The sequence below is a fragment of the Balaenoptera borealis genome, assembly GCF_965194805.1.
Source record: "Balaenoptera borealis genome assembly, chromosome: 19".
Lineage (NCBI taxonomy): Eukaryota > Metazoa > Chordata > Mammalia > Artiodactyla > Balaenopteridae > Balaenoptera > Balaenoptera borealis.
Window position 1 is genome coordinate 11,962,048 of NC_138878.1, and position 15,240 is coordinate 11,977,287.

Sequence of the window (15,240 nt, forward strand, 5' to 3'; positions counted from 1 at the left end):
GCTTGTTATTTGTTGTCTTTTTGATGATAGCCATTCTGACAGGTATAAGGTGGTATCTCTTTGTGGTTTTAATTTGCATTTCCCTGATAATTAGTGATGCTGAGCATCTTTTTTTATGTGTCTGTTGGCTGTTTCTTTGGGAAAATGTCTGTTCATGTCTTTTGCCCATTTTTAATCAGGTTGTTTTCTTGCTGTTGAGTTGTATGAGCTCTTTGTTTATTTTGGATATTAACCTCTTATCAGATGTATCTTTTGTTAATGTCTTCTCCAATTCAGTAGGCTGCCTGTTCATTTTGTTGATAGTTTCCTTTGCTGTGCAAAAGCTTTAGTTTGATGTAGTACTGTTTGTTTATTTTTGCTTGCTTCCCTTGCCTGAGGAGACATATTCAAAAAACAACTGCTAGGACCGATGTCAAAGAGCCTACTGCCTATGTGTTCTTCTAGAAGTTTTATGATTTCAGGTCTTATATTTAAATCTTTAGTCCATTTTGAGGTTACTTTTGTATATGATGTGAGAAAGTAGTCCAGTTTGATTTTTTTGCACGTAGCTGTCCAGATTTCCCAACACCATTTATTGAAGAGGCTGTCTTTTCCCCATTGTCTATTCTTGCCTCTTTTGTCGTAAATTAATTGCCCATATAAGTGTGGGTTTATTTCTGGGCTCTCTGTTCTGTTCCATTGATCTATATGTCTGCTTATGTGATAGTACCATGCTGTTTTGATTACTGTAGTTTTGTAGTATAGTTTGAAATCAGGGAGTGTAATATTTCCAACTTTGTTCTTCTTTCTTGAGATTGCTTTGGCTATTTGGAGTTTTGTGTTTCCATACAAATTTTAGAATTATTCTAGTTCTGTGAAAAATGTTATTCATATTTTGACAGGGATTGCATTGAATCTATAGATTGCCTGGCAGGGGTATGATTATTTTAACAGTGTTAATTATTCCAATCCTTGAGCATAGTATATCTTTCCATTTGTTTGTGTTGTCTTCAATTTCTTTCATCAGTGTCTTATAGTTTTCAGAGTACAGGTCTTTTACCTATTCAGCTAGATTTATTTCTAGGTATTTTGTTCTCTTTGATGTAGTTCACAAATGGGATTATTTTCTTAATTTCTCTTTCTGATAGTTCATTTTTAGTGTGTAGAAATGCAACAGATTTCCGTAGATGAATTTTGTATCCTTCAACTTTACTGAATTCATTTAAATGTTCTATTTTAAAATTCACACAAGAGGGATTATATAATATCCTGTTCTGAGACTGGTTCCTTTTCCCCCAACTTACTGCATTTTGGAGAGCCTTTTAGTGTCAGTCCATAAAGTTGAATCTCATTCTTATTGGCAGTAATAGCTGCACAGTGTTTTTACATAGGAATACATTTTTAGTTAACTCTTCCCTTGCCATGTACACTATGGTTGTTCCCTTTTTCTTTCTTTCTTTGTTGTTGCTGTTGCTTCCTAATGAGATCATGCTGCACTGAGCATCTTTCTACTATTGTCTTGGCAAATATTTGTGATTATATTCATGGGATATATTTCTAGCAGAGAGATTGGTATATCAAAGGAAAGATGTATGTATTTTTAGTTTTGATAGATAATGCCAAGTTGCCCTCTGGAAAATTTGTGCCAGTTTCTACTTGCAGCAACAGTATGTAAGCATGCCCATTTCTCCCTCACCCTCAGTGCTTGGTGTCATCAGACATCAATTTATGCCATCTAATAGATGAAAAAGTAAAAATGTGGTCTCTTACTTGAATTTTCATTTCTTTAATTATAAGTGAACACTTACTGACCATTTGTATTTTTGTGTGAGTTGTTTATATCCTTTGTTTTTTTCCTGGTATTTTTTTTTCTTTATTCACATAAGCTAGGTATTTTATAGCTACTTGAATTGATTATGGACCTAATTTCGAATGTATAACAAATTTAATATTCCCTGTTGTTATTTAACTGGGTCACTTCTAGTTTTGTTTTGTTTTAATATCTTCATAAATATAGCTCCTTTTTGTCATTTGAATGAAAGAAAATCAAGAATTTTATAAGCTCAAAGGGTAATAATATTTTCATGGCTTATATTACCTTTGACCAGATTGCATTCTGGAAAGAATGGGAAGTGATTCATGGGTGTTGGGGTTTTTCTTTGGCATTTTCAATTGCATTTGTATCATTTTTGTGTGATTTTTTGTTAATTTGATAGAGTTTCACATCTTCTTCAAGACTGATTTTGCATTTTCTCTAATTTGAATGTATTCTGGTTTCCACCTAGCAGTCTCCCCAGAAGTCTAATCCTCTTCTAGCTTCTGCTTCTGTGGATGAGGAAGAAGTGGACACTTGCACAATATGTTTGGAACAGTGGACCAATGCTGGGGATCACCGGCTCTCGGCATTGCGCTGTGGGCACCTCTTTGGGTATAAGTGCATTTCTAAGTGGCTCAAAGGACAGGCACGAAAATGTCCTCAGGTAAAGACCATAGTTAAGAACTGTGCATGTGCACAGTCAACATGTTAAGTCAGGAGGATTCCTAGAACCACACTTATTGTGTCCCATTGGGCTCCTTAGTGCAACAAGAAAGCCAAGCACAGTGACATCGTTGTCCTTTATGCCCGAACCCTGAGAGCTTTGGACGCTAGTGAACAGGAGCTCATGAAAAGGTAGGTGGCAAGAGTCTGCCTAGCTGGAATATTCCCTTTTGGTTCTTTGTATGCACCTCTGAAAAAGGTATGAGTCACTCTTAATGTGGTTCTGAGGCTTTCCTTGGGCCGTGACTGGGGATCTCTGGGGATCGTTGGCAATCTGTCTAACACTGTGATTTATGATACATGTCTGATCATCTGAAGCATGGTTTGCTCTCCATATAGCATTAAAAATGATGATCTGGGGCTTCCCTGGTGGCACAGTGGTTAGGAACCCGCCTGCCAGTGCGGGGGACACGGGTTCGAGCCCTGGTCTGGGAAGATCCCACATGCCATGGAGCAACTGGGCCCATGAGCCACAACTACTGAACCTGCGCTCTAGAGCCCGCGAGCCACAACTACTGAAGCCCGCGTGCCTAGAGCCCGTGCTCCGCAACAGGAGAAGCCACCGCAATGAGAAGCCCGCGCGCCGCAAGGAAGAGTAGCCCCTGCTCACTGCAACTAGAGAAAGCCCGCGCACAGCAACTGACCCAGTGCAACCAAAAATAAATAATAAATTAATAAATTAATTTTAAAAAAAAAAGTCATAGAGAAACCTTTAGCCATACAGTAATACCTCACACCTAGGCTGGGAAGCAGACCCAATCAGAAAGATAGCCTGGATTTTTTGTAGCCTGTCCAGATTCTTCCCTAGGGATTACATTTACTGCCTGCCTCTGCTCCTAAATACTGTGAACACTGAATCAGGGAATCCTCTGTCTTACTCTTTGTAGCCAATTCATGGCCATCTAGAACACACTCCCAAGTCTCAATCTCTTTGTCACTAGAATAGACTTAATGATACTTTTTAAAAACTGAGGATTTTTGTTTCTTGTGTCCCTAAGCCCTCCTGCAACAGTACTCTGCAAAGAAGTCTCATAACTGAAGCTTTGCACTTGTCATACAATGCAAGAAAGTATCAAGATTTTGGAAGCCCATGAACAAATGCTAATAACACTACTTATAAAATATGCTCTAAGAACATTAAAGATTAAAAATACCTGCACTGGACTTCCCTAGCGGTCCAGTGGTTAACACTGCACGCTTCCTCTGCAAGGGGCACAGGTTCAATTCCTGGTCAGGGAACTAAGATCCCACATGCCTCACAGCACAGCCAAAAAAAATAAAAAGAACCTGCACTGAGAGACTACAGGGATGTGGGTTCGCTCATGTATTACTGGTAAAAATGTACACGGGCACAAACATTTAGAGAGGCCTTTGGCAATATGCTTCAGAAGTCTAAAAGTAATTCTGCTTCAGGCATTTTCTCTAAAGAAATGATTAAGGATATGTACAAAGATGTACTTAATCAGACTTGATTTTTTTAAAATTTTTTTTTTATTTTATGGCTGTGTTGGGTCTTCGTTTCTGTGCGAGGGCTTTCTCTAGGTGCAGCAAGCGGGGGCCACTCTTCATCGTGGTGCGCGGGCCTCTCACTATCACGGCCTCTCTTGTTGCGGAGCACAGGCTCCAGACGCGCAGGCTCAGTAATTGTGGCTCACGGGCCCAGTTGCTCCGCGGCATGTGGGATCTTCCCAGACCAGGGCTCAAACCCATGTCCCCTGCATTGGCAGGCAGACTCTCAACTACTACGCCACCAGGGAAGCCCCAGACTTGATTTTTGCTTAATACTCTGAGGCACATATCCTAGTTGATAGATGTGGCTCTAGTTGATTCATTTTAATTTCTATATAATATTCTATTTCTCTAATTAGAGTTTACCTATATGTATTTCATATTGGTGGACAGTTAGGTGGTTTCCAGTTTTTGTTAATATAAGCCATGCTGCAGAGAGATAGGTGAGAGTTTCTTTAGGTCTAGAAGTGGCTTTGCTTTATCATAGGGTACATGTAATTTCAGCTTTACTAGATATTGTCAAATTGCTCTTCCAAGAGGCTATTCCAGTATATACCAGCAGCAGTGTAAGAAATTTCTCATTTTTTTTCATACCCTCACCTACTTTGTATTATCAGACTTAATTTTTGCCAGTTTCATGGAGTGAAGTAGTATTTACTTTAATTTGCTTTTCCTCAATCACGGTTGAACCTACTTTTCTATACATTGTGCTCAAATATTTTGCTCATTTATATTGAAAAAAATATATTGTTTCTTACTGATTTATAGTTCTTTGTTTTCCTTATACCAACTCTTTGTTGGTTGTATATGTTGCAAATGTCGTCTTCTAGTTTATGGTTTGTCTCTTTAACTTGTCTATGGTATCTTTTGTTAAACACAAGTTTTTAATTTTAGTGTAGTCATTTATCAGTCTCTCGTTTTGTGTGTTTTTGTCCCTACTACATTACAATCATGGAGACATAATATCTTCTTTGAAATGTCTTTTTTTTTTTTTTTAATAAATTTTTTCTTTTGGCTGCGTTGGGTCTTCGTTGCTGCGTGTGGGCCTTCTCTAGTTGTGGCATGCGAGGGCTACTCTTCGTTCCGGTGCGCGGGCTTCTCATTGCGGCGCCTTCTCTTGTTGTGGAGCACGGGCTCTAGGCGAATGGGCTCAGTAGTTGTGGCGCATGGGCTTAGTTGCTCTGTGGCATGTGGGATCTTCCTGGACCAGGGCTCGAACCCATGTCCCCTGCACTGGCAGGCAGATTCTTAACCACTGTGCCGCCAGGGAAGCCCCTTTTAAATGTCTTTAAAAGTTTTAGTTTTTTTTTTTTTTTTTTTTTTTTTTAATTAATCAATTTATTTATTTTTGGCTGTGTTGGGTCTTCGTTTCTGTGCGAGGGCTTTCTCTAGTTGCGGCAAGCGGGGACCACTCTTCATCGCGGTGCGCGGGCCTCTCACTATCACGGCCTCTCTTGTTGCGGAGCACAGGCTCCAGACGCGCAGGCTCAGTAGTTGCGGCTCATGGGCCTAGTTGCTCCGCGGCATGTGGGATCTTCCTAGACCAGGGCTCGAACCCGTGTCCCCTGCATTGGCAGGCAGATTCTCAACCACTGCGCCACCGTGGAAGCCCCTAAAAGTTTTAGTTTTTACACTAGTTTTTAGTCTACCTAAAATCTAGTATTATGGATAACCACAATTGTATTAATTGTTAAAATTAATAATTTAAAAACTAATAAATAGGGCTTCCCTGGTGGCGCAGTGGTTGAGAATCTGCCTGCCAATGCAGGGGACACGGGTTCGAGCCCTGGTCTGGGAAGATCCCACATGCCACGGAGCAACTAGGCCCGTGAGCCACAACTACTGAGCCTGCGCGTCTGGAGCCTGTGCTCCGCAACAAGAGAGGCCGCGACAGTGAGAGGCCCGCGCACCGCAATGAAGAGTGGCCCCCGCTCGCCACAACTAGAGAAAGCCCTCACACAGAAACGAAGACCCAACACAGCCAAAAATAAATAAATAAATAAATTTATTAAAAAAAAAAAACCTAATAAATAATTTTAAATTAATAAATAAAAATTTATATAGAAATATTCTTTCTATATAAATTTCCATTGCTACCTCTATCCTAAATTAAGTTTCTATATTATGAATGGACTACTCTGTTGTTCTGGGGTCTGTTTGTTAATTCTTGCACCAGTACTTCAATTTAGTCTTTCCAGCTATGAACATTATATAATATCCTTTCACTTATTCACTGTTTCCTTTGTGTCTTTTATAACTGTATTTTGCTTCTTAAAGACCTTAACTTTATTCCTAGGTTGCTGTTGTTAGAATGCTATTTCGAATGAATTTTTTTCTGTTATATTTACTAGTCAGTTATCTGTGTATGGGGAATGCTGTTGATCTAATTTTCTTGATCTTGACTACAGCAGCCTTGCTGAACTCTAATAGTTTGTGGGTTCTCTTGAATTATAAGAGCCACTTTATCCCTTCCTTTCTAATTTTCATCTTTTTTTCTCTCCTATCTCATTGGAGTGGAAATTTCTTTTTTTTCATTTCATATTTTGAAACATTCAGATTTATGATTTTTATTCCTGGTGAATATGTCCTTTCATTACACATTGTTCCTCTTTATGCCTATTCATCCTTTTTAATTCTAATCAGTCTTTTTTTAACATTTGCCTAGTGTATACTTTCTGTCTTTTTAACTTCAGCCTCTTTTTTTTATTTATTAATTAATTAATTTATTTATTTATTTATGGCTGCATTGGGTCTTCATTGCTGCACGTGGGCTTTCTCTAGGCGGGGCTACTCTTTGTTGTGGTGTGCGGGTTTCTCACTGCGGTGGCTTCTCTTGTTGTGGAGCACGGGCTCCAGGCACGTGGGCTTCAGTAGTTGTGGCATGCGGGCTCTAGAGCACAGGGTCAGTAGTTGTGGCACATGGGGTTAGTTGCTCCGTGGCATGTGGGATCTTCCCAGACCAGGGCTCGAACCCATGTCCCCTGTACTGGCAGACAGATTCCTAACCACTGGGCCACCAGGGAAGTCCAGCCTCTTTTTATAGTGTTCTTTAATTTGAATATCTGATGAACAACCAGTACCTTATTTTCTTTTTATCCAGTAGATAATCTTGGTCTTTTAACAGGTCATTTTTACTCTTTTATAATTTGGTTCTAACTCAAGCAGTGAGCTTGGCTCTAATCCCTCATTTTGCATTTTAGGTCCCCATTCCCTAGTAAGAGCCAAATTCCTGGTCATCACTGCCTACTTCAACACTGAGACCCACCCCAGTAGGCTCATGAGTTCAGCCCTGCATGCTACTTTTCTGTAGTGTTTCTGGGCTTGAGAGATTTTTCACTTGTTATGTTTTATTCACTATCATGACATATTTACAGCAAAGTGTGTATATCATAGCATGAATTTACTATGTCATCTTGATGAGAAGTCTTCTGTAGTCTTTCTAATCTCCACCTGTTGCTGGCTTTCCCCCTCTAGTTCCTTAGAAGAGGAGCAGACGCTAAGGAAGAAGGCTGAGTTAGAATCGGCACAGTGCCGGCTCCAGCTTCAAGTCCTCACTGAGGAATGCACTAAGCTTCACAGTCATGTTCAGGTAAGTTTGCCTTTTCTAATCCAAAGAACTTTTGGAGTAGGTATTAAGAAGGCATCTAAATATTATTTAGTTTCATCTCAGATATGAATAGGATTTACCAGGTTTTTCAGGAAGTAAACATGATCAAGTCTTTATTTCTGATTAGGGCTTATATACATGCTTTATGATGAATTCTACTGCAGTGTGAATTTTTTAAAAATTGAACAGCCACCTGATAATCAAAACTTGTTTAAGTCATTTCACTTCCTTGAATCTACCAATTAAATGAGAATTTCAGACAAAATGACCATTAAGGACTTTCAGTGCTTTATGATTCTGTGCTCTCCCTATTTCAATTGCTTGTTGAAATATTGTGAAAACTGCAGCAGTTCTTTAGGATACATGTTAACATTTTCTTGTAAAGGATAAGAAATATCCTTGTATTAGATCAAGGAATTGTGTATGAGGGGAATACCAAACGAAAAAGCTTCACATTTACAAAATCTTTTTCATTTTAGGACTTGAAAAAACTTATTGTGCAGCATCAGGGTCAGATTTCACAGCTGACCGGGAGTTCCCAAGCACGTTTCCTAAGCAGCCTGCCCTCCAGCCAGAGCCGACGCAAATACCATTTCCAGAAGACATTCACAGTGTCTCAAACAGGAAACTGCCGAGTCATGACATACTGTGATGCTCTGAGCTGCCTGGTAGTATCACAGCCTTCTCCTCAGGCCTCCTTCCTTCCAGGTGAATAGTCCAGAACCTCAGGTGTTTTTTTGTTTTTGTTTTGTTTTGTTTTTTTAAGGAACATTTATTTATTTATTTTTTGGCTGCGTTGGGTCTTCGTCGCTGCGCGTGGGCTTTCTCTAGTTGCGGCAAGAGGGGGTTACTCTTCATTGTGGTGCATGGGCTTAAGAGATGCAGTGGCTTCTCTTGCTGCAGAGCACGGGCTCTAGGCACGCAGGCTTCAGTAGTTGTGGCTTGTGGGCTCTAGAGTGCAGGCTCAGTAGTTGTGACGCACGGGCTTAGTTGCTCTGCGGCATGTGGTATCTTCACAGACCAGGGTTCGAACCCGTGTTGCCTGCGTTGGCAGGTGGATTCTTAACCACTGCGCCACCAGGGAAGTCCCCAGAACCTCAGTTTTTATGTTCATTATTGGACTATATTTCTCTCCTCCCTTCTTGGAGAATCCAGGACTCACTAGTAGGTGAACACTGTCCACAGCCCACCAAATCACTTTTTCCTAGTCACTTTCCTATTAATACAGATACTTTAGGGTACTGCAAAGATATCTGTACTGTCTGTTGACGTCATTCTGTAAATTTGTTCACGAAAAGGGTAGAGATACTGAACCATGGTAAAGTGAGAGAATATGTACTTAGAAGTGTGGGTTGTCCAAGGATAAGAACATCATTCCTGTATGTCCCACTAAAGTACAGATTCATTTTAGACTAGAAATATTTGAAAAAACACTACCCCAAGCTCTAATTCAAGTTAAAACAAGATTTAATGCTTATTTTCAGTAGTGTTCAAACTGACAAATTCCAAATAAAAGAATTTGGGAACATTATTATTTTATTAATATTATACTGCTTTTCTCTTTTTTGTGTGCTTTTCAAGCTTAATTTTAGGTTGTCCTAATGTTGAAAACCAAATCTCACATGCCCAATGTTGTAGATGTTTTTCCTGCTGTCTTCAGCATATGATTTCTGCCAACTGTCAGGTCCCTTTGCTTCAGCCTGATTTCCTGTCCCCCGACTTAGAAGTTACATTCAAATGCTTCAAAACTATGTCCCCCACACTTAGGTATATATAGGATTGGTGGTGGAATCCCTAGATTATCTTATATTTCTCTATTCACTAATATTACCTATGAGTTGAGAGGCTATCAGGAGGCTCCAATTGAGGGAAAAGTAAAAGGATTGTTTATAATGTTCCTATATCCCATTCAAAATTTTAATAAAAAGATTTATCATCATATAAAACCCTCCCCATTAATTGGAAAAATACTTATTTCTTCCAGTTGTTTCCCCAAATTGGGTGTGATCTATCTGTTCCTTTATTTCTTAATGCGTCTATTCCATACTGCACAGCTGATAGACTGATGATGCTAATTTCCTCTTGTTTCCTTTAATGATTAACTAGGCAAATACTCATGTTCCCTTGTTGATTTAAAGCCTGTAGTTTCTGTGTTTGTTTCTCTGGCTCTCCTAATTCTGTTTCAGGAGAAAACACAGTAAACTTTCTCTCACTTTTTTCCCTAGTGAAGCAGAAGTGTGATCTTCAATCTAGGATTTGACAAATTTTGTTTGTGTATAACTCAGGTAAAATAGATACTTGGTAAAAATAAATGTATTATCATAACCTGGTAAGAGAACAGAGTAACAAATAAATTTAAAAGGACAAGTTTTTGGCTTTCTTTTCCTCTCTTGGAATGATATACCTTGATTAGCATACTTGATGTCATCTGTTTTCATTCTGTTTCAGAAAAAGGTAACATATCTTGACCACCTGACACAGAAATTACTTATCTCCATTCTGTATTGTTCATTATCTCTTCTACATCTTGAGTATCTGTGGTTCAGGTGGAATAGTGTCTTTCTCTCTCTCTCTCTCTCTCTCTCTCTCTCTCTCTCTCTCTCTCTCTCTCTCTCTCTCTCTCTCTCCCTCTCCCCCAACAGCTTTATTATTAAAGTATAATTGATGTACAATAAACTGCACATACTTAACGTGGTATATACCATTTGGTGAGTGTTGATACATGTATACACTCCTGAAACCATCGCCACAGTCTAGATAATGAACATATCTGTCACCCTGAAAGTTTGCTCAAGCCCTTTTGTAATCCATCATCCACCTGTCCCTCCCTCCTCTCCCCATCCCCAGGCAACCACGTTCTGTCATGAAAGATCAGTTTATATTTTCTAGAATTTTACATAAATGGAACCATACAGTGTTACTCTTTTTTTGTCTGGCTTTTTTCAACATAACTTTTTTAAGATTAGCCATATTATTGTGTCTATCAGTAGTTCATTTCTTTTTATTGTTGGGTAGTATTCCATTGTATGTATATACAATGCTTTATCATTCACTTATTGATAGATATTTGGGATGGAATGTATTTTTTAAAATAAATTAGAACTCCGGGGAATTTTTATTTTCTTTGTTCGACTAGCTTTTTCCCAGAGACATGCCAAGAAAGGTGAAGAAAGGACCTACTTGAAATGGTAGTTTGCTTTGTCCTAAATTGACTTTCAGTGATCTGTTTCACTCTCTCGTATCTTTGGCAGGCTTTGGTGTTAAGATGTTGAGTACTGCCAACATGAAAAGCAGTCAGTATATTCCCGTGCATGGCAAACAGATACGTGGACTGGCTTTCAGCAGTCGATCCAAAGGCTTACTTCTCTCTGCTTCCCTGGACAACACTATTAAACTGACCAGGTGAGTGCTTTGTGGGGAAGATGGGCCCTGGGTTGCCTAGGGTTGAATAGTGTGGGAATTAGTTATCTGTGTTATGATGATCTTGGCTTTTGTGGGGGTGGGATGGGAGATGTGTAAGGCATTGTCTTCTCAGATCCAGCTTCATTGATTTTAAAATGTATTGCTTTAAAAAGTGGACACATCTGGTGACAAAACAGAACGTGTGGTGTTCCATTTCTTAAAAATTATATATGTTACAAAATATATCTTAAGTCATGCAGATGAGAGTAACACCCTAGAGTTGGTAGAATGACAATATGGAGGGAGCCTTGGTACTGACACCATGGAGTCACCATACTAGCTTGGGACTGCTTATTCCTTGTCTGTTCCCGGATCATTGTACCTAACAGAAATGCCTACCAGGAACTCATTGTCCTGGGTGCCATGATGACTGCTCTCATCAGTAACCCTCAGTTACTACATTTTATCTTTCACATGCTCTGCAAGTACCCTGCACCAGATCTGAGTGTGCTCCATGCCTTTATCTTTTAGAAAGTAGTTCTAACCCACGCACCTATGGCCACCTAATCTACGACAAAGGAGGCAAGAATATACAATGGAGAAAAGACAGCCTCTTCAATAAGTGTTGCTGGGAAAACTGGACAGCTACATGTAAAAGAATGAAATTATAACACTCCCTAATACCATACACAAAAATAAACTCAAAATGGATTAAAGACTTAAATTTAAGGCCAGACACTTTAAAACTCTTAGAGGAAAACACAGGCAGAGGACTACCCTGGGGGTGCATAAGAATATGCCTGCCAATGCAGGGGATACGGGTTTGAGCCGTGGTCCAGGAAGATCCCACATGCCATGGAGCAGCTAAGCCCGTGCGCCACAACTAATGAGCCTGCGCTCTAGAGTGCGCAAGCCACATCTACTGAGCCCGCATGCCACAACTACTGAGCCCGCATGCCACAACTGCTGAGCCCGCATGCCACAACTACTGAGCCCGCACACCTAGAGCCTGTGCTCCGCAACAAGAAAAGCCAACACAATGAGAAGCCCACGCACCGCAACAAAGAGTAGCCTCTGCTCGCCATAACTAGAGAAAGCCCATGTGCAGCAACGAACCCCAATGCAGCCAAAAATAAATAAATAAATTTATTTAAAAAAAAAAAACATAGGCAGAACACTCTTTGACATAAATCACAGCAAGATCTTTTTTGACCCACCACCTAGAGTAATGAGAATAAAAACAAACAAAAGGGACTTAATTAAACTTAAAAGCTTTTGTACAGCAAAGGAAACTATAAACAAGACAAAAAGACAACCTCAGAATGGGAGAAAATATTTGCAAATGAAGCAACTGACAAAGGATGAATCTCCAAAATATACAAACAGCTCATGCAGCTCAATATCAAAAAAACAAATAACCCAGTCAAAAAATGAGCAGAAGACCTGAGTAGACATTTCTCCAAAGAAGACAGATAGATGGCCAACAAACCATGAAAAGATGCTCAACATCACTAATTATTAGAGAAATGCAAATCAAAACTATAATGCAGTATCACCTCACACTGGTCAAAATGGCCATCATCAAAAAATCTACAAACAGTAAATGCTGGAGAGGGTGTGGAGAAAAGGGAACCCTCCTGCACTGTTGGTGGGAATGTAAATTGATACAGCCACTATGGAGAACAGTATTGAGGTTCCTTAAAACACTAAAAATAGAACTACCATATGACCCAGCAATCCCACTATTGGGCATACACCCAGAGGAAACCATAATTCAAAAAGACACATGCTGGGGACTTCCCTGGTGGCGCAGTGGTTAAGAATCCACCTGCCAATGCAGGGGACACGGGTTTGAGCCCTAGTCCGGGAAGATCCCACATGCCGTGGAGCAACTAAGCCCGTGTTGCACAACTACTGAGCCTGCGCTCTAGAGCCCGCGAGCCACAACTGCTGAGCCCACGTGCCACAACTACTGAAGCCCGCACGCCTAGAGCCTGTGCTCCACAACAAGAGAAGCCACTGCAATGAGAAGCCAGCGCACCGCAACAAAGAGTAGTCCCCGCTCAGTGCAACTAGAGAAAGCCCGCGCACAGCAACGAAGACCCAATGCCGCCAAAAAATAAATAAATAAATTTATTTTTAAAAAAAAACAAAAAAACACATGCACTCCAGTGTTCATTGCAGCTCTATTTACAGTAGCCAGGACACGGAAGCAACCTAAATATCCATCAACAGAGGAATGGATAAAGAAGATGTGGTACGTATATACAATGGAATATTACTCAGCCATAAAAAGAAACGAAATTGGGTCATTTGTAGAGATGTGGATGGACCTAGAGACTGTCATGCAGAGTGAAGTAAGTCAGAAAGAGAACAACAAATATATTAATGCATATATGTGGAATCTAGAAAAATGGTATAGATGATCTTATTTGCAAAGCAGGAATAGAGACACAGACATAGAGAACAAATGTATGGATACCAAGGGGGAAAAGAAGGGGGTGGGAGGAATTGGGAGATTGGGATTGACATATATACACTATTGCTATTATGTATAAAATAGGTAACTAATGAGAACCTACTCTATAGCACAGGGAACTCTACTCAGTGCTCTCTGGTGACCTAAATGGGAAGGAAATCCAAAAAAGAAGGTATCTATGTATACGTATAGCTGATTCATTTTGCTGTACGGTAGAAACTAACACAAGTTTGTAAAGCAACTGTACTCCAATAAAAATTAATTTAAAAAAAAAAAAAGTAGTTCTGATTAGATGTCTCTTAGTTGGCTTCTTATTTAATTTCTCCAGCTAAATCTGAGGGACATCATGATGCCTGCTCCAGGCCTGATATACCTTTTGACTTTTCAAGAATGCCTCAGCTTAATTTTACCCCCAAAATCAATGTACCATTATGTTTTATGTGTATCTATGTGCTATGACTTATTTTAGTAATGTTGAAAATTAGGGGGAGAAAGAAAGGTTAAATAGCAACGTGTTATTAATGACTACCTCTGGATGATTGGATTATAATTTATTTTTATTTTTCTTATATGTATTTTCTAGTTTTTCAATATTAAATATTGATTACCTGTGTAATAGGTAGCTATGGAGAAGGTAATAGGGGTAGAGTAGGGAATGTACTGTTTATCTGTCCCTTTAACTTATTCTTTTACTTCCTTACAGCTCAGGAGGAAAACCTGTCCCCCAAAACAAATATTTTGGAATTAAAAGGAGTTATCTGGGCAGTCCCTAGGGGAAATTGGGAATCCAGATAGTTTTGGTGTGTGGTTACGTTCTTAAAGGATCATCATTAAAATGATAATCTTTACATCTTTCTTCTGTATTTGATTTTTGTAATGCATAGTTGTAAAAGTCTTTTTTAACTCCACAGCCTGGAGACAAATACTGTGGTCCAGACTTATAATACTGGACGTCCTGTCTGGAGCTGCTGCTGGTGTCTTGATGAAAACAATTACATGTATGCTGGATTGGTCAACGGTTCAATTCTGTTGTATGACCTTCGAAACACAAGCTTTCATATCCAGGAGTTAGTACCTCAGAAAGCTAGGTAGGGAGCCACCTGTAGGTAACAGCTTTCTCTTAGACTGTGATTGTATTAATCCTGTCTTTTGAGAGTGTTTCACAGTTGATCAGAATTCCTAACAGAGGGCATTTCTCTGAGTCCACTGATCTATTCTCACTTCAGAATCAGTAAGATCCTTAGAGTTTGTGTTCATGATAGTTCATATGGTAGAAAGTTCTGGTACCAAATATAACCAGATTGACCCAACATGCCAAAATGAAATCAGATATGTGTTCAGAGCCCAGCTCCACCATTTATGAGCTGTGTGACCTTGGTCACATTTCTTGGCCTGTTATGAGCTTCATCTGTGAAATGTGGTTAGCACCGTCTTGCTTTAATAGACACACATGTCTAACACATAGGAAGAGATCAGTAAAGAGCAGCCCAGTAAAAAGTGATTTAAAACTTCCCTAATCCACAGCTGGACCACCTTGGTCTAAGGATACCATATTACTATGATTTATCCATTTATAATCCAGTTATAGAGTTGGGAGGTTTGTGAGGTTGGCCCAGGTTCTGAGGATGGGTAGCCACCAGCACCACTTTGGCTCTTCAGAGTGTACAAAAAGGGGGGTAGAGCAATCTAAACATAAAGATATCACTATAGTAATAATTGTTTACT

At 39.6% G+C, this 15,240-nt stretch overlaps 1 protein-coding gene and 1 long non-coding RNA gene across 5 annotated transcripts in view; one reads left to right on the forward strand and one right to left on the reverse strand.

The window, feature by feature from the left end:
* The window catches only part of RFWD3 (ring finger and WD repeat domain 3), a 42,491-nt gene that overhangs the window by 19,581 nt on the left and 7,670 nt on the right, over window positions 1-15,240 (forward strand). For 2 of the 4 annotated variants that reach the window (XM_082369819.1, XM_082369820.1), the window contains exons 5-10: window positions 2,265-2,459; window positions 2,559-2,650; window positions 7,502-7,616; window positions 8,114-8,342; window positions 10,886-11,036; window positions 14,427-14,603. In XM_082369819.1, coding sequence (XP_082225945.1) covers window positions 2,265-2,459; window positions 2,559-2,650; window positions 7,502-7,616; window positions 8,114-8,342; window positions 10,886-11,036; window positions 14,427-14,603 — 959 coding nt within the window. The remainder of the gene's footprint in view (window positions 1-2,264; window positions 2,460-2,558; window positions 2,651-7,501; window positions 7,617-8,113; window positions 8,343-10,885; window positions 11,037-14,426; window positions 14,604-15,240) is intronic. The other 2 variants (XM_082369822.1, XM_082369821.1) reach the window with 2 other exon arrangements.
* On the reverse strand, window positions 5,364-7,494 carry LOC309617579. Its single transcript, XR_014238061.1, has 2 exons — window positions 6,051-7,494; window positions 5,364-5,738 (listed from the first exon to the last, which is right to left on the reverse strand). It is a non-coding gene; the product is annotated as an uncharacterized lncRNA (long non-coding RNA).